This window comes from Marmota marmota, unplaced genomic scaffold (genome assembly GCF_001458135.2).
Source record: "Marmota marmota marmota unplaced genomic scaffold, marMar, whole genome shotgun sequence".
NCBI lineage: Eukaryota > Metazoa > Chordata > Mammalia > Rodentia > Sciuridae > Marmota > Marmota marmota.
This window is the reverse complement of record NW_026000172.1, coordinates 1215273-1239437: the sequence shown is the minus strand read 5'-3', so window position 1 is coordinate 1239437 and position 24165 is coordinate 1215273. Positions and strand designations below refer to the sequence as shown.

The 24165-nt window shown below is 51.7% G+C and overlaps 1 protein-coding gene across 3 annotated transcripts in view; it reads left to right on the top strand.

Moving 5' to 3' along the window:
* Polr1a (RNA polymerase I subunit A) overlaps positions 1-24165 on the top strand; it is a 61539-nt gene that overhangs the window by 8903 nt on the left and 28471 nt on the right. For 2 of the 3 annotated variants that reach the window (XM_015506356.2, XM_048787789.1), the window contains 10 exons: positions 163-248; positions 368-471; positions 4383-4469; positions 5378-5483; positions 5753-5915; positions 7943-8113; positions 8230-8352; positions 10232-10462; positions 14421-14675; positions 19425-19616. In XM_015506356.2, the coding sequence (XP_015361842.1) occupies positions 163-248; positions 368-471; positions 4383-4469; positions 5378-5483; positions 5753-5915; positions 7943-8113; positions 8230-8352; positions 10232-10462; positions 14421-14675; positions 19425-19616 (1518 nt within the window). The remainder of the gene's footprint in view (positions 1-162; positions 249-367; positions 472-4382; positions 4470-5377; positions 5484-5752; positions 5916-7942; positions 8114-8229; positions 8353-10231; positions 10463-14420; positions 14676-19424; positions 19617-24165) is intronic. The other variant, XM_048787790.1, reaches the window with a different exon arrangement.

Below are 24165 nucleotides of genomic sequence, written 5' to 3'. Positions count from 1 at the left end.
CTGGCTCATGCTAGACAAATGCTTTACCGTGGAGCTACCCCTGCCCCCCAGCAGCTTTGGGAGATTTTCATCTAAGAAAGTAAGGGTGATTTCCTGTGGTTAAAAATGGTGGAAACCATGAGATGAAAATGGCACTCCAAGTCCTCTGGTTTTTTGTGACAGGTGAAAAATGTGTGTGAGAGCAGAAGCAAACTCATTGCTTACTTCTGGAAGGCACACATGTCTGCTAAGCGATGTCCCCACTGCAAGTGAGTGTTGGGCACCTGCCTTCCCTTCCCTAGGATAAAAGGTGCTGGCTGGTCTCTCGCCGCACTCCCGAGTGTCTTGTGGGGCAGTGTTTCCTTCACCACTGTGTCCTTACCCACAGGACTGGGCGGTCAGTTGTTCGAAAGGAGCACAACAGCAAGCTGACAATCACATATCCAGCTGTGGTGCACAGGAAGTCTGGCCAGACGGATGCCGAGCCCCTGGGTAAGCTGCTGGGGTCTGGAGGGGGCTCCTTGACAATTTTGCTCCTGTGTGGCCATTGTGTGTTCCACGCCTTGGGAGTACCTGGTCCTGTTGCTACATGCTCCTCTGCCATGTGTTTGTAGGGCCAGCAGAGGAATGGCATCCAGGCCTCTCACCCAAGAAACCCAGTGGGTCAGTGCCCCACAGTGCCTCTGGCCTCGGTGCTTATTTTTCTGAAAGATTTTTGAATAAGAAATATCAGAATATACCTTGCAAATATGTTGAAACATTTTAGTATAAAACAAATGTAGGTTTATTTTGGAGTAAAATGTGGGCAAATAATTTTAACAACTATAAGCATTTAACAAAAAGCGCAGTTTGGTTCAATACTATCGAGTGAATTATAGGCTTTATTTGAAGTTCTCCAAAGAGGCTGCTGTGGCTGCTCACCAGGACCCTGTGGGCAGTCTCCTAGCTCTGCTCTGCCCTTGGGTAGTTGAGAACTAACTAGGACTGACCGAGGGTGTTCACTCATCTGTTTCTGTAGTGGTAGGCTTCATATTTTTCTTAATTTATTCTGAAATGGTGAGGGTTACATAAAGTATTCCTGGGAGTACTGAGACTAGTGCCTGTCACTCAGTGTATGTGCTGTGGGTGTCTGTTTCTAGTCAAGACTAACATGCCAGGGCAGGAAAGCACATCTGTGACTGCAGTCGGCTCGGCTCTGCTGTGTGCTGCGAGCGACTCAGCGATGGCTGCTTCTTGGAGCTTTGATTCCAGCTCCGTGGAGTGACCATGACAAACCTCTGGCCCAGATGGAGGGAGTCACATGAACAGAGAGGTCCACAGCAAATGCTCTGTGCCTTTCCCAGGGCTGTATGTGGAGCGGGCAGGGACATGGTTCTTCTCCTGGACATGTGAGTTTTGTCTTTCACAGTGAAGATTCTGGCAAGGCAGGCAGTAAATAACAAACCTGCCTGTTATTTTGTAATAGTCTTTTTACTTAAAATCATTTGAGACTTACAGAGGAGTAGAAAACATGGTAAATAGAGTCCCTGTGTACTCTTTATTCAGTTTGCCCTAATGTTTCAGGTCACTGTGTGCATTTGTCAGAACTAAGAGCTTGATACTGGCACAATACTGTTGAATGAATTACAGGCTTTATTTGAAGTTCTACAATTTTTTCAGTATTGGCATTTTTGTGTTCGAGGACCAGTCCAGATACCACATTGCATTTAGAAAGCCAACTTAGATTAGTGGGTAACAGCAGCACAAGAGTGGGTTTTCCTTCGCTTACTCATAAATAGCCCATAAGACAGCTTTTTCTTAAAACCAGTAGGATTTGCTGATGTGGCCCTTAGGATGCTTTAGAAAGTGCTAATAGGTCGAGAACAGAGATGATCAGAATTCTGGAAGATGGCTGTTTTGGGGGCCGATTTCTAGCACTAGTCTCCAGTGCTTTCAGCTGTACGAGACTTCTGAAGTCTTCTTTCACTGCCACCCTGAGCAGGGGTGGTGCGGCCAGAGGTCCCTGCCCTGGGAATATGAAGCAGTAGTCTCTCAGCTCTGGGGTTAGATTGCTGTGTTTAACAGAGATTTGCTTGTTGGACACTCAGCATCATGCCCAGGACTGTGGGGTCCAAGGGGGACACAGCTCTAAGACGGACACTAGGCCATGTGGCCTCTGCTCTTGGAGGAGGCTGCAGGTGACAGTGGCTCAGGGAGCAGTTTGGTATCTTTCCATGGCCTGGACGTGTTCTGTAGACCACAGGAAGCCACTAAGTGAGGCCTGTTCCCGCCAGACCGCTGAGCCGTATGGAGTGCCCTCCGCGCTTGAAGCACTCTGCGCCCCCAAATCCTCGAGCGTAGTAGCACTTAATAAGGACTCTGGCACCCAAGAAGCCCCACCCACTGAGACCTGGGCTTTCCCAGATTATCTGACCTCCATACATTTCCCATTTAGCATCTGTTGCAGGCAAAGGAAGCCCTCAGGAGGCTCTCTGAGGTCCAGCTGGGCAGACGGCACTGTCGCAAGTGGTGGGAGTGCTTTGTGAGGAGCCCTTGTGAGGAGGTGACCTCTTGTGGCTGGACACATCAGTCTGCCTCAGGGTGGCCTGCACAGCAGTGGAGACACGACTGGGCGGAGCTGGGGAGATTCCACCAGGCTTCCTGAGCCCTCTGGCCTGTCCAGGGGGCAGAGTCAGATGCTCACTTCCAGAAGGAGCACAGAGCTGTTCTGAAAGGAATGGGCTCCATTTTCCCACTGCAAGCTCAGCTTTCCAAGGCTGTGGCTTTCCCGAGGTCAGAGCTGCTCCTCTTCCTGTGCCTGTGCTTCCTTCACTTGCGTTCACTATTGAAATGTTTTGTTTCATGGGTGTCAAAACAAGTGTGCAAACTCCTTGACCCAGCAGTTCTATATGACTTTATCCTAAGAAATTAAAATACCCGCAGCAACATTTAAATAGTGGAAAGTAGGACGCGACTTAATGGCCCATTAATAGAGACTAGTTAAATAAATTATGATACATTTATTGTTGTCCAAACCACAGATTTCTCTGAAAGCTTTTGATGACACACCCTCTGCAGATTATAAAGAAAGTAATGAGAGAAATAGAGATAGAATGAAACTAAAATTTATTTATTTATTTATTTTGGTACTGGGGATTGAAGTCGGGGTAGGGGGGGCACTCAACCACTGAGCTGCATCCCCGGTCCTGTTTTGTATTTTATTTAAAGACAGGGTCTCACTGAGTAGCTTAGCACCTCACTGTTGCTGAGGCTGGCTTTGAACTCACAATCCTCCTGTCTCAGCCTCCCAAGCTGCTGCTGAAACTAAGATCTTAAAGTATAGAAAAAGGCAAGAGGATGGGGTGTTCCCCCCCCACCCACACTTTTTGTTGTAGTACTGGTGAATTGAACCCAGGGCACTTTATTCCTGGTTCTTTTTCTATTTTATTTTATTTTGAGACAGGATCTTGCTAAGTTGCCCTCGCTGGTCTTAAACTTGTGATCCTCCTGCCTCAGCTTCTAGAATGAATCACTGGCATTGCAGGCGCGGCCATTGCACCTGACTAAGAGTAGAGTGTCCAGTATAGGTACCTTCCGGGTGCAACGTGCTTAAACCAGTGGCTCTTTAACATCTGCTGTGAGCCAGACGCTGTGTCAGGGCTTAGGAGCACAGGCAAGGCATGGTTCCTGCCCTGATTATTCCACAAAGATCAATCAGGTGGAGCAATCTCAATTTCAGTGAATATATCTCAGAAAAGTTTGATAGTTTTGACACTAGAAAATGACACTGCTTAGGTATCCTTGTCAGTCAGCTAATCGAGCTCTTATATAAACCAGAGGGCTGGAAAAGAGCATATAAAAGTGATAGGGCTGGGGTGTAGCTCAGCGGTAGAGCACTTACCTAGTGTACACAGGCCCTGGGTTCCATTCCCAGCAACACCCACTCCGCCCAAAAAATAATGGTTGTGAATTTGATAGGAGAATAGATATTGTTTTCTTTTGCTCAATTTTTCAGGTTTTATAAGATAGCTACATTGTTCTCATTACTTTAGATTAGAGTAAGGGGGAAGTCCAGGGCTGAGAATATCCTGTCCTTAAGATTGACAAGTTGCAGGCTTTGCAGAATAAAGACAAAGAATTGATAAAAAATCAGCCAGGCATGATGGTGAATACCTGTAATCTCAGTAGTTGGGAGGCTGAAGCAGGAGAATCCAAGTTCAAAGCCAGCCTCAGCAACTTAGAAAGACTCTAAGCAACTGGGTGAGACCATGTCTCAAAAAACAAAATAAAGGCTGGGGATAAGGCTCAGTGGATAAGCACCCCCGAGTTCAATCCCTGGTTACCAAAAACATGGATAAATCCGATTACTGAAGGAGGACTTGGTATTGACTCACAGTGCTCTGATTTCCCCTTTTCTGCTGCAGGAATTGAGGAAGCTCAGATGGGAAAACGAGGGTACTTGACGCCCAGCAGTGCCCGGGAACATCTTTTCTCCATTTGGAAGAATGAAGGTGCTTTGCCGGGCAACCCCTGTCATCTCCACGCTTGTTAACCTGCCTTATTAGTCCTGTTTTTCTTAAGGCTGCCCTTGTCATCGCTGTCTCCTGAAGTAGACCTGTGGGTTTGGGACAAGCTTCAGAGTACATTGAATTTGAAGCAGGGGCCCAGCACTAAGAACTCGGCCCTGATTGTAACTGAGCCTGGTCATTAGGTGAGAGCTGCAGTGGCCTCACTTAATGCAGACTGACAAGTGTTGGAAGGTCCAGAGTGTTCCACCTTATGCTAAGTGCCCATTCGTAAAAGTCCTTTTAAAAGATTGGGGATTCCTTTTCAGAATTAAGAATGAACTTTTTTTTTTAAATTAGGGTGTCTATACATTTTAGTTCCCTATAACAAGGAACACCCCATTCCTCTCTGAGTCTGTAACGGGGCGTATGCAGCATGTTCAGGCTTTGGCGCTCCTGACACACCAGCAGCAGTGTCAGAATGATGGCCCCACTAAAGGGCATCAGGAAAATCTCCAGGGACTGACGTTCCTGTGACAAGCCCTGGCACGTTGGATTCATTTTCTCTGAGCACTTTTTTATATCACTAGAAACTTCATACATCTCTGATCACAGAAGAGCCTCTTGACTGGCCTTTGTGTGGGATGTTTTGTAAATGCCGGGGAATAGATCCTTAACCATATAGGAGTTTCAGGTTTGGGGAGGGCATGTGAATGGGAAGGCTTCCCAGGCCTGCCCCTCGGCCTCTGGGAAGCAGCATTTGCTGTCTTGCTGTCTCCGGTTTGGTTTTGGGAGAAAGGGTACCATGGGAGGGTGGATGTCCTCTATTCAAGTTTTCCTCTCATCAGTGGCTTCGTGGCTGTCCTCACATACAGACTGACGTGGTCTGCTTGGTTTCTCTGTTTCAAACACAGGGTTCTTTCTGAATTACCTTTTCTCGGGACTGGTCGATGTTGGCATGGAATCCAGATTCAATCCGAGTATGTTCTTTTTAGATTTCGTGGTGGTGCCTCCCTCCAGGTAATGCCCTTCAGTTTCCTTATGTCACCTGATAAGCTTGGCTGAGGCGTGAATACGGACTTGGGGAGGCCCTGGGAGGGTCATGTGCTAACCATCGCACAGCAGTCTCCTGTAGGCTGTGTGGTGGGCTCCTTGCCTCTGACTGCAGGCCCGGGCGGGAGGGTGGCCCCTGTTGAGTGTGGTGTGTGTGCTGCCCACAGCAGGCAGGGTGGGGGCCGCAGGACAGGCCCTTCTAACACTGGGCATTCCTCGCCCTGTGGTCCCCGCAGGTATCGCCCTGTCAATCGCCTGGGGGACCAGATGTTTACCAATGGCCAGACGGTGAACTTGCAGGCTGTCATGAAGGATGTCGTTCTGATCCGGAAACTTCTGGCACTGATGGCGCAAGAACAGCAGCTGCCCTGTGGGGTGGCAGCGCTCAGCACAGATGAGGTCAGGACCACACGCTGTGGAGGACACTGACAGGACCCTTGGTGGGGCTGTGGGTTTGGGGACATGCACGAGCCTGGAAAGGTCGGGCTGTGGTCTGCGTTCTGCCCATGGCTGCCATACCAGGTACCCTTTAGTTAAGTCCCTTTAATTCTGTGTGTGGTTTGTGGTGGATTCACACCTCAGCTGTTCCGAACCACCAGGTGCTGGCAGCTCCAGGAGAAATGTCCCCTTCCCTCCTGGGTCACACTACTGGAACTCTGCTTTGGGCTCACTGGATCCGGAAGCCAGTGTTTAAAATGGCAGTTTTACAGGGTAGGACTGTCACAGCTGCCGATCCTGAGCCCACTCAGCACTGAGTCTTCAGTGGGTATGTTGATGGATTGGACACTCAGCTTGCTGAGATCACTCAAGGACTTCCCAGCCCAAGGGTGCTCTCTGGGTGCAGATAGATGTGGCCATCTCCAGCCTTGGATAACAGGGCCCTCAGGTGCCTGCCAACCAGGTCTGTTATGGGGTGACACCACTGTTCCCTAGACCTTGTGCTCTGGGTTGCCCAGGCATTCTTCTTGGAGCTTTCTTGGATCAGCCATTGTAATATTTTAACACATCCCTCTGTAAGAGAGACCTGCCAGCTACAGGCTAGTCCAGTTTGAGAGGGAAGACTGTAGGATAATCAGATCCAGTGACCAGGGCTGAAATTTCATCTTGGTGTCTCTTGAAAATTGGAGCACACCGTTTTTGGGAAGAAAAGGCTTGGTCTCTGCAGAAACAGCATCCTTCCCAGTTCCGAGGTCAGTTTCCCTCTGATTGGTGGGCATGTTCTTGTTTCTTCCCTTTGGCTCCCTTGTTCCATTGCCTTGATGGTGGGACAGGCCCTGCTCACTTCACCAGTAACCATGGGGCCCTGAGCCAGTGAATGTCCTAAGCAGTGGGTCAGGCTGGTGGGGGACCACCTCGTCCTGTGCAGGGGACAGAATGCTGCCTGCAGAGATAACTGCCTTCCCTGTAACTGAAGACTCCTCTTCTCTGGGGACAAGCCCACTTCACTGCTGGTTCCCATAGGAGTCTCCCCCCCATAGATTTCTTCTCTCATGTGACCCATACTGGAGGACTCAGGTGATTGTCTCCTGGATCATGTGCAGCCAGAGAGGAACAGGTGGTAGCCAGCCACCAGCAGTAGGTGGTGCTATAGGGCAGTTTGTGGCCTCTGTGTATTTATCTCCCCTGTGCTGGTAGAGGGAAAAGAGGAAAAGACAGAACCAGGGCAGAAATATCCAAATTTTCTGGCCAGGCACAGGGGCCATACCTGTAATCCCAGCTGCTTGAGAGGCTGAGGCAGGAGGGTCACGAGTTCAAAGCCAGCCTCGACAACTCAGTAAGACCCCGTCTGTAACAAAATATTTTAAAAGGGGCTGGGGATGTGGCTCAGTGATTAAGCACCCCTGGATTCAATCCCCAGTACCAAAAAAAAAAGCCGGAAATATTCGAGTGCTCATTGCTTGAACACTCAGAGGCCTAGGAATTAGCCAGCAACTTAGCCCATTTAGGGACCTAATCATAATGGCATAGAACACTGAGGCAAACATTATTCCTCTTCAGGAATTGTTCTGCCTTCGTTTTTTATAAGTACATCGGGTTAAGTTTTTCTGAAACCATAATTAAAACTGAAATTCCATATGCAACTTAGTTATGTGGCAAGATAACAGCTTCCAGAGAAGTGTGGATGTGGGAAAAAGTTGGGTTCCCCTTCCTTGGGCACCAGCTTTTGGTGCTCAGCATCTGCCCTGAGAAGGAAGCCTGTGTCCACACTGAGCTCATCTTACCCACAGAGAAGCTGGTGGGCGCGTGACGAGCCTGCAGCCCATGGTGCACACTGGGAAGACAGGCTCCTCAGCACTCCCACCTGTCCCTCCGTTCAGAGGCAGCTCAGGGCGTGTTTGTCAGGACTGGGAGAGGAAAGAAAAGTAAAAGAAGCCAACCTGGGTTTTCCCCCACCATCCCTGTTTTCTTGGCCTTATTTTTCCCAGGAAAAAGACTCTTTGGTGGCTATGGACCGGTCCTTTTTAAGTACACTTCCAGGCCAGACTCTCACAGACAAGCTGTACAACATTTGGATTCGCCTTCAGAGCCACGTCAACATTGTGTTTGACAGTGAGATGGACAAACTCATGATGGAAAAGTACCCTGGCATCAGACAGGTGAGCATGGGTTGGATTCCCGTTACTGGCTGACGAGGTGAATAATGTTGAAACAAGGAAGCAATAAACAGTGAAATTTTTAAACGATGTTTCCGGTGGGCTTTCGCTCCATACAGATCTTGGAGAAGAAAGAAGGCCTGTTCCGAAAGCACATGATGGGCAAGCGGGTAGACTACGCGGCCCGCTCTGTCATCTGCCCAGACATGTACATCAACACCAACGAGATCGGGATTCCCATGGTGCGTGTTTTGGGAACTGCGGGCTGTAGGCAGTGGTGCCGAGGAGGGCTGCTGGCGGTGCAGGAAGCCACAGTGGCTCAGCTGGGGTGGTGCCCATCTCTTCCCATGTGGGAAAAGTGCTTTGGGGGGACTCGAGGCTGCCTGATGGCCTCCAGACACCTGCACACGAGGGGACCCACGCCTGCCACATCACAGGCCCCTGCTCCCCTGTCTCTGTCTAGTCTCCCATTTAATGAGGGCGTGACAGGAGAGGAAGGGGGCAAAGGGGATTTCCTTCCCGTCAGCTTACATGCCCTTGTTTCCTGGCCGGGGACTGGAGAGAACCCAGAGTAGACCTGTGCGCTGCCCGCCCTCAGCTGCCCCTGCTGTCAGTGCCTTGTCCCCCACCCATTAGTGTCCCCTGGGTGAGCAGGCTTCCTCTTCTCACTTCCCCCCTAGTCCGAGCGTGTGCTCATTAGCAGCAGCCCTTTGATCGACTTCCCCTTGATGGACCTTGAGGTCAGTCAGGTGGAGGTGGTTTGCTTCCTTCTGGGCAGTCACGTTTCCTTGCACACACACACCCCCACCAACCTCTCGAGGTGCTGGTAATGAGCACAGCTGAGCTGTCTCTGGGACACACACAAGCTTCCTGGGCAAGGATGTGATGTGTCAGGAGGCAGGGATGGTTTAGTCCTACGCCCACTGCCACTGTCCTTGATCCAGAGGCTGGGCCAGGGCAAGGAAAGTCTACAAAGCCACTCCTCCCAGCCCAGGGAGGAGAGGCTTCAGGCCTATTGGTCGCCCTCTGTGGCCAGAAGTGGAAGCTGCCCTGCTGGCTTTGACCTCACGGTGCCTGGAGCCTCCCCGGCATTAGGGAGACCTCCAGTGTGGTCTCACTTCCTCCACAGGGTTCTTGGTGGGCTTCTCTCTTCTACATCTGAGTTCATGTGGTAATAATGGCTCGTACCCCGAGGAGTGGCTCTGAGGTTACCCGCTGGGTGCCTTCAACCTGCTCCACGTCTCAGGGCCACGGAGGCCTGGGAACGTTCCTAAGGGTAGCTAGAAAGAGCAGGTGGGCCCCCCCAGCACAGCCCTCCTGCATAGCACTGCTGGTAGGTGTCCAGAGCCGGAGGCAGAGCTCGGGCAGGGAGACGGCACATTCCTTCTCAAAGCTGTTTCCCAGGGTGGAGGCAGGTGGTAGCCACACAGCTGTGTCAGCACTGTCAGGGTGGAGAGTGCAGGGAGCAGGAGGCCTCAGAACACCTTGGCAAAGTCTGGAGGAGCTGCCTCTGCTGTCCTGGAGGGATTCGTACACTATGTCCAGCAGCTGGGGCTTCACTTGGCTAGGGAGCGCCTTCTTCCCTGGGGCGTCTCGCAGCCTCGTGTCACTGGGGCACCCGCATCTTCTCATGAGTCAGAGTTGCAAAGCCGCCTCATCTCGAGCGCCTCCATGCTTGCAGCGGCTGGTGGAACTGCTGAAGGCAGGGCTCCCGATGCCATGTCTGTGCTTTTATCCTGTGGTGTCTACGGGCAGGAGGGGTGTGTGGGATTCCGGGCAGGTGTCTGCCACCCATCTCCTGTAAGCGACTCTTGCTTTAAACCCTGCTGTGGGTGCTTTGAACTCATTGGCACAAGACGGAAGGATAAAATTTAATGATGTGCTAAAAATGTTTTACTGGGTAAATTGTAGCGTTCGGTCATGCTCCTTAGACTGCTGGAGGAGGAGGCCAGTGCATTCCCATAGGAGAGCAGGTGCAGACAGGACATTGCTTCGGTGGCTAAAGGATTCTCTGGACGACGCAGACTGCTCTGCATATCGTGGGCATGTCATACAGACTGTGGAAGCAGATTTTGGGCAGACCCTGTGACCTGAATTTCTGTACCTACTCCTTGTTTCTAGGTGTTTGCCACAAAACTGACCTACCCTCAGCCAGTGACCCCCTGGAATGTCCAGGAACTGAGACAGGCAGTCATCAATGGTCCCAATGTGCACCCGGGAGCCTCCATGGTCATCAATGAGGATGGCAGTCGCACAGCCCTGAGCGCCGTGGACATAACCCAGCGTGAAGCCGTGGCCAAACAGCTCCTGACACCAGCCACAGGGGCACCTAAGCCCCAGGGGACAAAAATTGTGAGTAGTGGGAAAGTTTGGTCAGGGGCCCAGACAGCTCCTATCTGGCTCCCCCATGCTGCCTTCGCCTAGGGCTGCTCAGAGGGTGGCGTCACATCAGCAGGGGCAGCATCCCCAGAGTGTCTGAGAAATGGGCACTCCTTGTGCTGTGTGAGGAGCTCGGGGTAGGGCTCAGGCACCTTGCTCTATGGGGTTTCCAGAGAGGTCTCCATGCTGCACCTTAAGAAGTGCTCTACGCCAAGGAGACTCCTGGCAACGAGTCTTAGGTGGTGCCTCAGTTTGGGGCAGTGGTGATACCCACTCATGGTGCTATCACAGTCGTGTCCCACTGGGGAGAGTGTGTGAGTGACAGCAGTTCTGCTGGGGGCCTCAGGGCTGCCTGCCTGGTAGGCACCCTTCTGCTGGGAGGGGAGGCCACTTGCCCTCGCCAGGCCACAGAGGCAGAGGTTGCTAGACAAGGTGGATTCGATTTGGGTTAACCTAGGGCCTGCCTGCACTAGGTGTGGCTGACTGGTTGGTTCCTTTTTGGCAGTGGGTTCAAGTGCTCCAGTTTCTAGTGGCCTTGTAGAGACTCTGAAGGAACAGGTAGTAACATACTCTTGGCCTTGTCCCCAAGGCTGCTGGCCTGCAGGCCTCTGCTAAGCCTCCTGCTCTCCTGTCTCATGGCTATGCTCAGGTGGAGTGACACTCTCCCCGGCACACAGATACCAGGTCACCTCTCAGCTCTCTCTTGAGGTGAGATTTGTGTTCAGGTTCGTAGGCTTGTTCTGCCTCCTGAGTGCCTGGCCTTCTGGTGGAACGTGCAGGTCTCAGCAAAGCCCCTTTTCCCCCTCAATCAGAGTACGATTCCCAGCTTCATTGGCCACATAGGCTGCAGGTGAATGGTGTCTCTGCTGGTAGAAGTGTATGTATGAAACCAGGTGCCAGCTGGCCGCTCCCACATCCCTCCTCATCTCTCCACTGCTCTGTCCTCACCACCTGCGCACCAGCTCCTTTCCCTGGAGTTGCTGCATCCCAGGAGTTCCAGGGAAGGGTGTGTTCTGCGCCCCTTCCCCAGCACCTTGCGTGTAGGAGGCACTTAGGACACCACCTTGTGGCATATAGATCCAGCTTGAGGTGTAGGAGGCTCTGAGGTGTGAGGACCACATTGGATCTGATGATCAGACTCAGAGGCAAAGATAGGAAGGGACTTTATAAAAGAAAAACAGAGCTGGGCATGGGGGCACATGCCTGTAATCCCAGGGCTCAGGAGGCTGAGGCAGGAGGATCACAAGTTCAAGCCAACCTGGACAACTCAGTGAAACCTTGTCTCAAAATGAAAAGGGCTGGGGATGTGGCTCAGAGGCCAAGCACCCCTGGGTTCAATTCCTAGTACTGGGGAAAAAAAGAAGTGGCTGTTCCATCAAGACCTGTGCACTCAGGACAGCCTGCTCCGTATTCCGCCGTCTCCATGATGCCCCGGTGCTGCTGCTTCATGGAGTTAAACACCAGTCTTCTGGGTGGTCACTTCAAGACTTTGGTTATTGTGTTACCTAAAGATTAGGGCAGGGCTGAGGACAGGAGGCGACTGGGCAGGACAGACTGAGGTCTGGTGAGAGTGAACAGCAGATAGGTAAGAAGGAGAGAGGCTGGGCTCCATTCCTTTGTGAGGTAGGAAACTGACCTTTCTCCTGGGCCTCACGAAGCAGGAGGGAATGGACAGCATGGCCTTAGCTCACTCCCTGCCCAGCGCTGCAGAGGTCAGCCTTGGCCCCAGGCCTGCCTGGAGACTGACCTGGACACTAGGGCATGCTGATTTTCACTACAATATTTGTTTACAGATGAGAGAAAGGAAAGGTCTTGGGTTTGTCTTGGCAGGGGAGTGCCTGTCCTCTGCGGTGTCTGTTTGGGTTGGCTGCTGTCTGTCAGACTGGCCTGCAGGCCTTCCCAGATGCAGGGAGTTGGCTGGACTCAGGTCCTAGGCTTTTGGGCCTAAGCCACAAGTCTGGGAGCTGCTCCCTAGAGAGGCTGAAGGAAGATGACTTTGGGCTATCTGACGCAGCCAGTGCCCTGGGCACATGCCCACGGGAACCCTGGGTTGAGATCTCTGTGGAAATGTGGGGAAGGGAAGGCTCAAATTCCTCTGGGAGCCGTAACAAGACAGACTTGGTGTGGGAAGGTTTGCTCTCTCCGTTTCCTGAGGCCAGCAGGCCAGGAAGCAGGAGGCTGGCGAAGCACCTTCTGGCCTCTCCAGTGCAGCCTCATCAACGTGGGCAACGTGAGAGGACACTAGGCTTGAGCTATCTGTTGTTTCCCCCAGCCTGTTGTCTGCTGTGACCTGGAGGAGATTCAGGGTAGGGGTAGTTATCACCAAGTGCCCATCACCCAGTTCCTATGGGCTGCTAAGGAGGGCCCTTCAAAATGCTTGAGGTGGACCTTGGCACTGTGGTGCACACCTGTAATCCTAGTGACTCAGGAGGCCGAGGCAGGAGGATTGCAAGTTCAAGGCCAGCCTCAGCAACTTAGTGAGACCCTGTCTCAAAATAAATAAAAAGGGCTGGGGATGTGGCTCAGTGGTAAAGCACCACTGGGTTTAGTTCCTAGTAGAAAAAAATGAATTCTAAATGCTTTAGAGTTCAGCTTTATGCAGTTGTTTTGGGTGTCATTGTGGGGTGTTATTTGGGAAGCCTGGTCGTGAACGTGAGATGGTAGAAGGCTCTGCAGGCCTTGGGTGCTGTCAGAGGGACCAGCTACTGGTGGACTTGGGAAGTTGTCTTCAAGGGTAAATCACACGCGGTTCTTGCTCTCTCCAGTCTGCCTTTGGTTTTCACTCCATGATGAGAACACTGCTTGTACACTGTTTCTTGCTTTCTTCAAAAGTAACTGAAGGTCTTTTAAAAATTGCATGGAAATGGCACCCGTGCACATGAGAGGAGGCGTCCTGAGGCGTCGGGTCAGGTGCTGACCTGTGCCCTCGTCCTTCCTGTGTGCCCAGGTGTGCCAGGAGGCAGGTGTGGATTGTTCTGTCCTGCTGCTCATGTCCACCTGGGTCTTTGATCTGGCTGCCATACGTCCCTGTCGCCATTTATAGGCTGGTGTGTCGAAGGAGCCTCTGCGCGCATGCACCCTATGATGTCCTGCCCCTCCTCAGGCTCCCGGTACTCTGAGTCTTGCTGCTGTGAGCGCTGCCATGTGCATGGAGTCTGCAGCTCAGTCTGGCGCTGTTTCTGCTCAGCAAGGCTCCGAGGAAATGCGGTTCAAATGGTCTGATCGTTATTTTCAAAACAGCGTCCCCACACAACTGAGACAGTTTATACCTTTTGTTTTATTTGTTTGGAGGCAGGGCTGCGTTGCCCAGAGGGGTCTTAAACTCATGAGTTCAAGTGGCCCTCCCATCTTGCCTCCCAGCTGGCTGGGACTGCTGGAGCTACCAGGCCTGGCATCTTACTGATTTTTCAAATGCAGAAAACGTGTGCAGGGGGCGTGCGCCTGGGAGTCGGACTCCTGTCTTCCTGCCCTGGCCGTGCCGTGTGAAGTCGGCTCATTGCTTCTAAAACGTGGAAGGAACCACAGTAGAATCACACATTACGTGACTGAGGGGTGAAAGGACCGTAGGCCCATTCAGACCTGGGGGGTTCCTTGCCTCCACACAGGCCCTCGGCCTTCAGGACTCATGTCCATGACTCTCAAGATGAGGTCTCGGGAACGCAGGACCCTGGAAAGGCTGCATGTCCCTGAAGAAGTGGCAGTTATCAGACAGACTGTGGCCTCACCTGCTCCTGGGGCCTGTGAGCACAGAGCCAACGTGGGCTCTGCAGGGCCAGGGCCAGGGCCCAGAGCGTTTCTCAGATTTCTAGGGCTTTGTATTTAGTTGGCTGGAGCCTATGGCAGGTAGAGCCCACTCAGCCGAGGTCAGGTGACCCCTGAGGGGCAGGGACACTGACTTCCCCTGGCCAACCTGCTGTCTGCCTTACCCCAGGTGTGCCGGCATGTGAAGAATGGGGACATCCTCCTGCTGAACCGACAGCCCACCCTGCACAGGCCCTCCATCCAGGCCCACCACGCCCGTGTCCTACCGGGGGAGAAGGTCCTGCGGCTGCACTACGCCAACTGCAAGGCCTACAACGCTGACTTTGATGGCGACGAGATGAACGCCCACTTCCCCCAGAGCGAGCTGGGCCGGGCCGAGGCCCGGGTGCTGGCCTGCACTGACCAGCAGTACCTCGTTCCCAAGGTAGGCCAGGCCCCACGGCCTCCACAGGCACTGCCAGCAGGATGGGGCACTCTGCACTGGGCCCCTTGGGCCACTCCAGGGCAGGGCCCACGGGACAGAGGGCTGGGTCCCTCCGGGTGGGTGTTCAGCCCTGCAGTGGCCTACAGGTAGGGAAGGGCCTCAGTAGGAGAGCAGCTGGGCTTTCTGACGTCGTCTGGCCGTCCTGGGAAGCCAGCTCAGCAGCTGCACAGCAGGGCTTGTCTGGTGCTGACTTGGGTTTGGATTCCATGGCTCACTGGCCCCTGGCAAGCATCGGCATCTGAGTGCGGTGACCATCGCCAACTCTGGTCCTCTGGGTTGTGACTCGCCCGGGTTTTAGGAGGCGACTTGACCCTTGCAGCACTTGAGGGCATCCTCTCCTTGAATCTCTTGCTTCACATCAGGGGCAGTCCATGGGGTCACAGCTGTCCCTACAGACGGGGAAGGAGGCAGCCTCGCCTGGGCCACTGGCCGACCTGCTCCAGGGTCGGGAGTGCTTAGGGAGGAACCGGAGCTGGGCGGGGTTACAGAACAGGTAGGGTGCTCCACCTGCGCAGAGGTCCGAGGCCCTGCCAGGCGCAACAATTCCCAGTTGTGCGTCATTGACTTGGGTTGTGGGGAGATTGGCAGGACTGGCCGTGGGATTCGAAGCACAGGTGCTGTTCCCCTGGGCGGGGCCGGATGGGGTGCCCCCAGGTCTCCATGTGCAGGCTTCGACCCAGGGGTCCTGGGCTACCCGCAAATGCCCCCTGGGAGTGGTCCCTCCCAGGTGTCCAGGAGTCCTGCTCTCGTGGGAGCCAAAGGGGAAGGCAGGACGGTGCTGAAGGCCAACTCGGTCACTGGGCAGCTGGAGAAAGAGACGCGCTGACAGGAAATGCCCTGTGGTCCTTTCCCATCAGTGATCGCAGTTGAGCAGCTGCAGCAGTGGTAGCAGCTTAAAGGTGTCCCGTCGCTGACATTATCCTGCCAAGCCTCTCCACGGCCTTGGTGGAGCGCCAAGAGAGAAGCCCGCCAGCCCGTGTGGAGGCCAGGGCTCCATCCAGCTCCTGTGTGCCACTGCACATGAGCTTAGCCCCTGTCGTGGCAGGGGTGGGTGGGAGCACGGAGCAGACCCCTCCAAAACGGCCACTTCACCCCCGGGGACTCTCCCAGGAAGCAACAGATGCTGGGGAGCAACCTGTGGCCATTGGCTGTGTGGGGACTGGAGGCATTCTGCAGTCCCGAGCCAGTGAGGTGGGGCTCTGCACCGGATGTAAGTGAGTGGGTGCAGAGTAGCAGGAGGCTCCCGCGCCCCGTCTCCTGCCAAGCACAGGGCCCGTCGTCTGTGCGCCCCGGGAGCCCAGGTGGGTGAGCTCACATCCTAGGCCTGAGAGTTCTCTTCACTTTTGTCAGAAAACAAGCTTTTTGACGCTTGACCATAAAATCCAGTCGTTAGCATAAATACCAAGAAGTGGAACCCTTATTTTTGCTCAAGGTTATGAAAATGCAACATGTCTTTGGTGACAGGGTCCTGAGATGACAAGTGTCAGTTTGATTAAACTGGTCTTTTTCTTCTTGTGATATCAGGATCAAACTCAGGGCTCACGTGTGCCAGGTATTTTGGTCATTTTGTTGGTGTTGTCTTAATTTCCCTTATACCGTTTTGAAGTTCTCTTCCTTAACTGATCATAGAACCAGATGAAAGGGTACTTTATTGTTGGCTGTGTGTATCAGGTAGAGTTTCATGGTGTCGACTTACTAAAAAGTGAGGCAAAAGGGATGTCAGCCGTTTCTTTCCCAAGAAAACAACTAAACTTCGTTTATTTATTTTTAAGAGCATTATAATTATACACGGTATTTGGGTTCATTGTGACAAAATAATACATGCAAGGAATTTGATTTCAACCCCCACCCCCCCCTTCCCTTTCTCTCCCCATTCTCTGTCCTCTCCTGTGTTAATCTTTTTTTCACTCCCTTATTTATGTTTGATTGGCATTTTCTTTTTCATTTTTTTGTGGGGGGGGCATAACTGGGGATTGAACTCAGGCCCTCAACCACTGAGCCACACCCCCAGCCCTATTTTTTATTGTATTTAGAGACAAGGTTTCACTGAGTTGCTCAGCACCTCCCTTTTGCTGAGGCTGGCTTTGAACTCTCAATGTTCCTCCCTCAGCCTCCTAAGCCACTGAGACTACAGGCGTGTGCCACGGCTCCCAGCTGGATTGGCATTTTCTGCATAGACCCAGAGCTGGAATTCCTTCTGGTACCTTCACACCTGTATGGAATTAGCTGCTGTTGTTTAGTTCCCAGTTTCTGCCCCTTGCCCTTCCTCCCTCTCATTCTGCTTCTGCTGCTCTCCTGATCGCCCCATGTCTTTTGATACCCCATCTTCTCCTGCCACCTCTTTCCCTGGTGTTGCTCTGCCTTCCACAGACAGGGGAACGTTGCTCTTGACTTTCTCAGGCTGGCCTGTGTCACACAGCTTGGTGTCGGGCATTTTCACCCACTTACCAGCAAATGCCGTCATTTCTCTGAGATTAAACTGCCTCCTTCTGTTCGTTGTGCTTTTTGAGGGTCAACACTCTGGAGATGTGGGGATTTTGTTTGGTTTTAGTACCAGGGATTAAACACAGGAGCACTTAACTACTGAGCCACATCCCCGGCCCTTCTTATATTTTATTTTGAGACAGGTTCTCAACTGAGTTGATTAAGATCTCGATAATTTGCTGAGGCTGGCTTTGATTCTCCTGTTTGTTGAGGCTGGCTTTGATTCTCCTATCTCAGCCTCCCAAGATGCTGGGATTGTAGGCATGCTCCACCACGCCCAATTCTGTGGAAAGCTTTTAAACAAAGCTTCCTGACTTTTCCTTAGCAAATTCAAGACACAAAGTATTCTGTTATCTAAGCATTCTGACCAGAGACATTAATTTTAATGTCATTTTGCTGTGATGTCGTGGAACAAGATAGCTGAGAATTTTCTGGGTTTTGAATCAGGTGTTTTTTTCCCTCTGCTGGGCAGGAAGCCAAGGTTCACATGTGTAAGGCAAACTCTCACACTGAGCTGCATCCTCAGCCCTTTTTATTTTGATACAGGGCCTCACCAAGTTCCTGAGGCTGGCCTTGGTTTGAAATCCTCCTGCTTAAGCCTCCCAAGTTGCTGGGATTATATGTGTACACCCCTGCATCCAGCTTTAATTTTATTTTGAGACAGGGTCTCTCTCAGTTGTTCAGTCTTGAACTTGTGATCTTTCTACCTCAGCCTCACAAACTGCTGGGATTACAGGCTTGACTAACACACCAGCTAATCCCAAATGGGATTACATGTACATCTTTAGCAATAGTTTTAATCTGCATTCCTCCTGAGAACTTGTGATTATTGTATTGAAGACCCTTTTAGTAATTTTCCAGTCATGTGTGAGTCTGCACTGAGAGAAGGCACCATAATTATGTTCTCACGTGTAACTCCCGATTATGTTCTTTACAAGGAAAAACAAAGTCTGTGTCTTCCCCAGAGGACTGTGGATAAGTCAAATGCATAATGTTGGTCTGGATTTTCCCCCAAGCCCAACAAGACTGTCTTTGGTGCGGGAGCGAAGGAACTCGGAGCCTTTTTGGAAGGGCCGTGTGCCCTGATCTTGCCTTACACCCTTGCGCCCACGGCTCCTTCTCAGCTCATCTGGAATCATGGCTTTGGGGTTCTCTAGAACCCATTCCTGTCCTATTTAGATCCCTTGACAGTTGGTATGTGCAGTCAGATTCCTGTTGCTTCTCTGTAGGTGCAATTCCGCCTTCGTTAGGAACTTGGCCATAATATTGGCTATGACTTAATAATAATCAGATGAGAGGTCTTCAGAGCCAAGCTCAGGTTTCCTCAAGTTCCCTTAATCATGGGAAAGTCTGAAAGCTGCCTCTTCCTGATGAGCATGGTGACTTTTTGGCTTGAGTGTGCCTTCTGTTGTCATGCACGCGAGCCTGACAGGTGCAACCCAGGGCCTGCGGTCTCAAACACTCAAGTGTTGTGCCACCAGACTTTGGGCTTGATGAGGTCCCTGTTTGGGCCTCTGTTAGATTGTGGTCTGCAGGGCCCACCCTGAGCCATATGCGGCACTTTGGACATTGTGCAGGCAAGGCCCTCTGGCGCCCTACCCAGGACCTGCCTGGGCCCTAGCCTCCTGGCAGCGCCCCCTTCCACCCACCCACATTATGGCCTGTCCTGGGATTGCATCCCATGCCCATGGGACACGTGTTGGTCAGTGTGTGCTTCCCGCCTGGCTGTTCCTTGTGTTTTGCTTGGTCCATGGAGTGGGCCCGTGGGCCTCCATGTGTACAGTAGGCTCTCAGCAAGTACTTGTTGAATGGATGATTGATAGGTAGGAGAACCAGGCCAGAAGTGTGTGAAAATACTAAAACAAAACCAAAGTAAAAAAACAAATTTGCAGCTACCATCAGCCAGACCAGATTTATGCATAAATGTCAAAAATGTGCTGGAGTAACTAGAACCAGATGGTATTAGGCATTGAAGGCCTGGGGAGCTGAACAAGTTCTAAGTGGTTTTCACACAGGACAGTGGCCGACTGGCCAGAGCAGGAATCATCAGTGGTCACGGCTAGGGAAGCCTGGTACAGGCATGAGCAGGGTGTTATGGGAGCTACAGGTGGGCTCTTTCTATCTAGAAGGTGGCTTCTGAGCCTGTGATTAAGAACTAGAGTTGGCTTGGAGTCCATCTTGTCCTTCTCGTGTTTTGGTTCACAGGATGGACAGCCATTAGCAGGGCTGATCCAGGATCACATGGTTTCAGGTGCAAACATGACCACTCGAGGTTGCTTTTTCACCCGGGAACAGTACGTGGAGTTGCTGTACCGAGGACTCACAGACAAAGCGGGGCGCGTGAAGCTTCTTCCTCCTGCCATCCTGAAGCCCTTTCCACTGTGGACCGGGAAGCAGGTAAGTGGAAAGAGTCGGTGTGGGTGAGAAAGGTGACCTTCCCAGAACAGAGGCAGGGAAGACGCCTGAGGCTGGGGTGTGGCTCAGCGTAGAGTGCTTGCCTAGCATGAAGGAGGCCCTGGGTTCCTTCCTCAGGGCCGCAAAACACAACAAACCAAAACCCTTAATCAGTCTGTCTGTTCGTTTGGGATCCCTAGATCTGAGTGGTTTCTGTCCTCTGTTTCTGACCTACTGTAACCCAAACATGCTGGTCACAGCCACGTTGGTGGCAGCAGTGGTGACATTTGCTGGATGTGACAAGAGCTTTGCTGAATTCAGTAGATGCCTCACCAGATTCACCTCTCATGGCCAACCTGCAGCTGGTGGTCTGCGGGAGGGAGGTGGTGATCTCACACTTGGGAGACCAAAGACACTCATCCCGGACTTCCCAACTCCAGAGCGCCACACCATACTTCTCTGGAGGTGACCGAGTCACTGTGTGTGACACTAGAGTGAGACAGTTGTGTTTTCCACTCTCGGCTGGCCTCTGCCTTCAGCTGCCCGCCCGGCAGCTCCTGCTCCTCACTGTGGGCCTTGGCTCCTCCTCTGTAGCCAGGGGTCAGGAGGGTGGTCTCTCCCGCCCTTCCTGCTCTCCGGGGGATCTCAGTGGGTGAGGTTCATCCTGGATACACTTCTGTTGGTCCTTGTTTGAGATTCTGTTAGATTCAGTTTGCTGCTGTTTTGTTCAGCATGGAGTTTGCATCTCTGTTCCTGAGGCTATTGGACAACAGTCGTCTTATATCTTTGTCTGGTTGTGGAGTCACGGTATTAGGCGTCATAGAATAGTGTCTGTTATTAAGTGTGCTGTTTTGGTATCTGGAGTTGGGTATCAGAGAATAAGTTGGGATGTGTTCCCTCTTCCGTTTTCTGTAAGAATTTGTGTAAAATTGATGTCATTTTTTCCTTAAATGCTTGTTGAAAATCACTGGCGTCAGCATCTGGCCCTAGAGCTTCTTTGTATGATGGTTTTAACTTTAAAAAGAAAAGAAGTTTGTTTGACTTAGGTGTGGGAAGGATGTTTTATTGAATTCCTGTTTCTTTAATAGATTGCTGTTTTGAACACTTCTGCAAAAGTTCATGTACAGGGAATTGGACTCCTGATCAGGAAGCGGGACCTGGGGTCCGTCAGTGGTGGGCGCCTGCCTGGCCTGTGTGAGAGAGGCCCTGGCTCTGTCTGCAGCACCACGGAACAGCCGTGAGCCCACGGGGCCACGGGGGCTGCTCTCCTGAATGGATTCTGGCTGCTGTTGTGGGGTCACTGGCACCGGGGCGGGGTCTCCAGGGGCTCAGGTCCAGCTTCTTGGCATCCAGAGCAAAGAATCGTGCAAGGTGCCAGAAACTGGCAGGCAGGGCAGAGGTTTACCAGAGGTAAAGGTAACACTGCGAGAGCAGAGTGGGTGGAGCTGTGAAGTGGCTCAAGGACCCACCTGCACAGTGGAGTTTGCTTTTATTGGGTTGTACTAGTGCCCCCCACCTGCTTCCCTTGGTGCACTTGGGGTTGATTGGCAGCTTGATTGACAGCTGAATTTTATGTAATTTCTACTACCCCTGCATAAGTTCCTTTTTCCTGTAGAAAATGGCACAGAAGGATAGCCAACTGCAATGCTAATAATACATTAACTAGCAATAAGTTAACCCTTGGACAGTCCCTTGGGCTGTTGTGGAAGCCCAAGACTAGAGGTCAAGTCCCCTTCTGGTCATCTGACTTCCTCACTTTAACCCCAGGAAAGGGCTTCAGGTGGATTGTTGGGAGGGTTCTGGGTGGAGCTGGGAGCCTCCTCCCCTTGTCCCACCTTCTACCCAACAATGGGAGTCAGTCTTTATAAAGGATGAGTTTGGGCTGCATGTGCCTTCTTCCCAGCCTCCAGAACTGGAAGGAAATCCATTCCTGTTCCTTATGAATCCCCTGCCTGTGGTGTGTTGCAGCAGCACAGACTGGACCAGGACAGATATGTGGCTATTCGGGCTTCTGTTTCTTCTTGAGTGAGCTTTCAAGGATTTGTGCGACTCCGTCTGAGTCGTTGAACTCACAGCATGAGGTTGTCCGTGGTGTTTCTTTGTCATCCTTTTCCATCTCTCTCACTCTGACATTGGTGGTGTGTCTTTCTCGGTTCCTGATGTGTCTGTCTAGGGTTTATCAGTTTTATTGCTTTAGAAGAACCGGTTTTTAGTTCCACTGACATCTCTGGCCTTCTGTTTTCTGGTTCACTGATTTCTCTCTGATCTTTATTAACTTTCATTTTGGCTTTGGGTTTCTACTCTTTTTCTAGTTATTTCAGATTGAAACTGAAGTTAATGATTTTAAGATCTTCTTTTAAAATATAGACATTTTGTGAGTAAGTTTCCTACTTATATTCTGCTTAAGAGGCATTTCACAACTCATGGTATATTAAAACCTTTGTCCACTTCAGAATACTTTGATTTTTTTGACCGTGAATTATTTTTAAGTACCATATTTTGTTTTCAGATATTTAAGGATTTTCCCAGTATCTCAATACTGAGTTCCAATTTGATTGCTTTGTGGCCAGAGACCATACCTGTGATGATTTTAATTCTTTTAAATTTATTGAGACTTGTGTTAGGGGTTGAAAATGGTCTGTCTGGTAGGTGGTTTGAGTTTGCTGTGTCCCTGTTGACTGTGTGCTTCCTCGCCCGGTGTCCAGTGTTTTGAAAACCGGTGCATATTCATGCTGCTGCTAGTTCTGAGGGAGGCTAAATCAGGTCACATGCTCTATCCTGACCAGTCATAGAGATTGAGTTAGCAGATTGGATGGGGAATTTTGCAGTTTGAAATTTTTGTACAGATCAGCGTTCTCGGGGATTAGTGTTTTCCGTAAGGACCAGGAAGTACTTATTTTTGGCTTTGCTGTCCATCTTCTGGGCTGCAGCTACTCAGGTCTGCCACTGTAACCGGAAAGCAGCCCAGGACAGTGTGGAAATGGAAGGACATGGTCATGGCCCAGCTTAGCTTCATTTGCAGAAGTAGGTAGTACAGTAGGTCACATCTGGCCTGGAGGCCATGGTTTGCAACTCCTGGCTTAGTTTGCCATTTGTGTTTGTCCCTCTATTATTCCTATTTATTTGTCTTTATTTTATAAGCCATCGCATTATCTTGGAAGTCAGTGGATTTGTATGTAATTATTGTCTTGAATTTAATAGTATTTTGTTTAAAAATTAAGTAGTGTGTTCAAAATAGAACCAAACAGCGGACAGGGAATATATAGCCAAACCCACAGATGATTCCTTCCCTGTGACTGGGAGTCTAGCCTGAGACGGCATCGGGCTGTGGGCAGGCTGCTTGGGAGAAGCAGAAAGCCAGCTTGCCCAGCATCAGAGCTGCCTGGTACGCACACCCCCTGCTGTGGTGCCAGCTGCTAGGAAGGCAATTCTGAGTGCTGTGGGTGGTGCCGCAGGGCTCTCGGCACCCGCTGCAGCCTGCACGGGCACACAGGGAAAGCGTTGTGGGAAGAAGAGCCCAGCAGGCTGCCTTGGGGGGTCAGGGACAGCTTCTTTCTCTTTTTAAATATTTCTGGGTTGTGATGGTTACTTGAAACAAACAAAATTAGAATACAGACTCATGCTTGCTTCCCCGTTTCAGTGCCCCCCCCCCCACCGGGAGGATGTCGGGCTGTTTATTTGCAGGTGGGTGAGAAAGGCAGGAGCGCTTGCGTGGTGAGGATTCCTTCAGGGGCCAAGGGTTCTGCAGAGAAGGCCGGCTTGAAGTCAGGAAGGGAGAGCTGAGTTTATTCTGCAGCCCCATTTGTGGGTGTGGTGGCCTGCAGCCCTGTAATCAGTTGTTGGGGAAGCTGAAGCAGGAAGGTCCCAGGTTTAAGACAGCCTGGGCAATCTGCCTCAAACAAATGGACAGGACTGTAGGTGTGGCTCGGTGGCAGAGCACTGGGTTCAGTTCCCAGTGCCAAAAAAGGAAGGAAGGAAGAAAGAAAGAGCATCTGCAGGTCTCCGCAGCTCCCAGCAGGCAGCTGCGTGAAGGGCACAGAGTGAGCCTCCCCCCGACTGCGTGGGGAAGTGTCCGGCACCCAGGCCAGCCCCAGCCTTCTTCTAGCCCCTGCGCAGCTGGGGCCGCGTCTGGAACCTGATGCGAGTGGAGTTGCATGGCTGGCCCTCCCTCTGAGCCACCCATGCCACTCGTGTGGTCACACACAGTGGGCTGTCGTCGTCCTTGCTTTGTAGTGTCCCACATGTGCATGTGTCACCTGCATTTGTCCATCTTCCTTGGGTGGGTGGACATCTGGCCGTCTTCAGCTGGCCTTTCACACCGGGCTACTCGGAAACCCCAGCACATGTCTTGTTGGTAAGTGTCATTCAGAAGCAGACACCAGGGAACACAGCTGCCGGGTCAGAGGCCATCTCACTTTTCCAAAGTGCTTCAGAGAGAGACTCACCAGCAGGGCACGAAGCTTCTGGCTGCCCCATCCTCAGCAGAACTCTGCTTTACTGCCGGGTGGGGCTTGGGGGTTGGGGCCTACTGGATTAGCCGTCTGGATGGGGA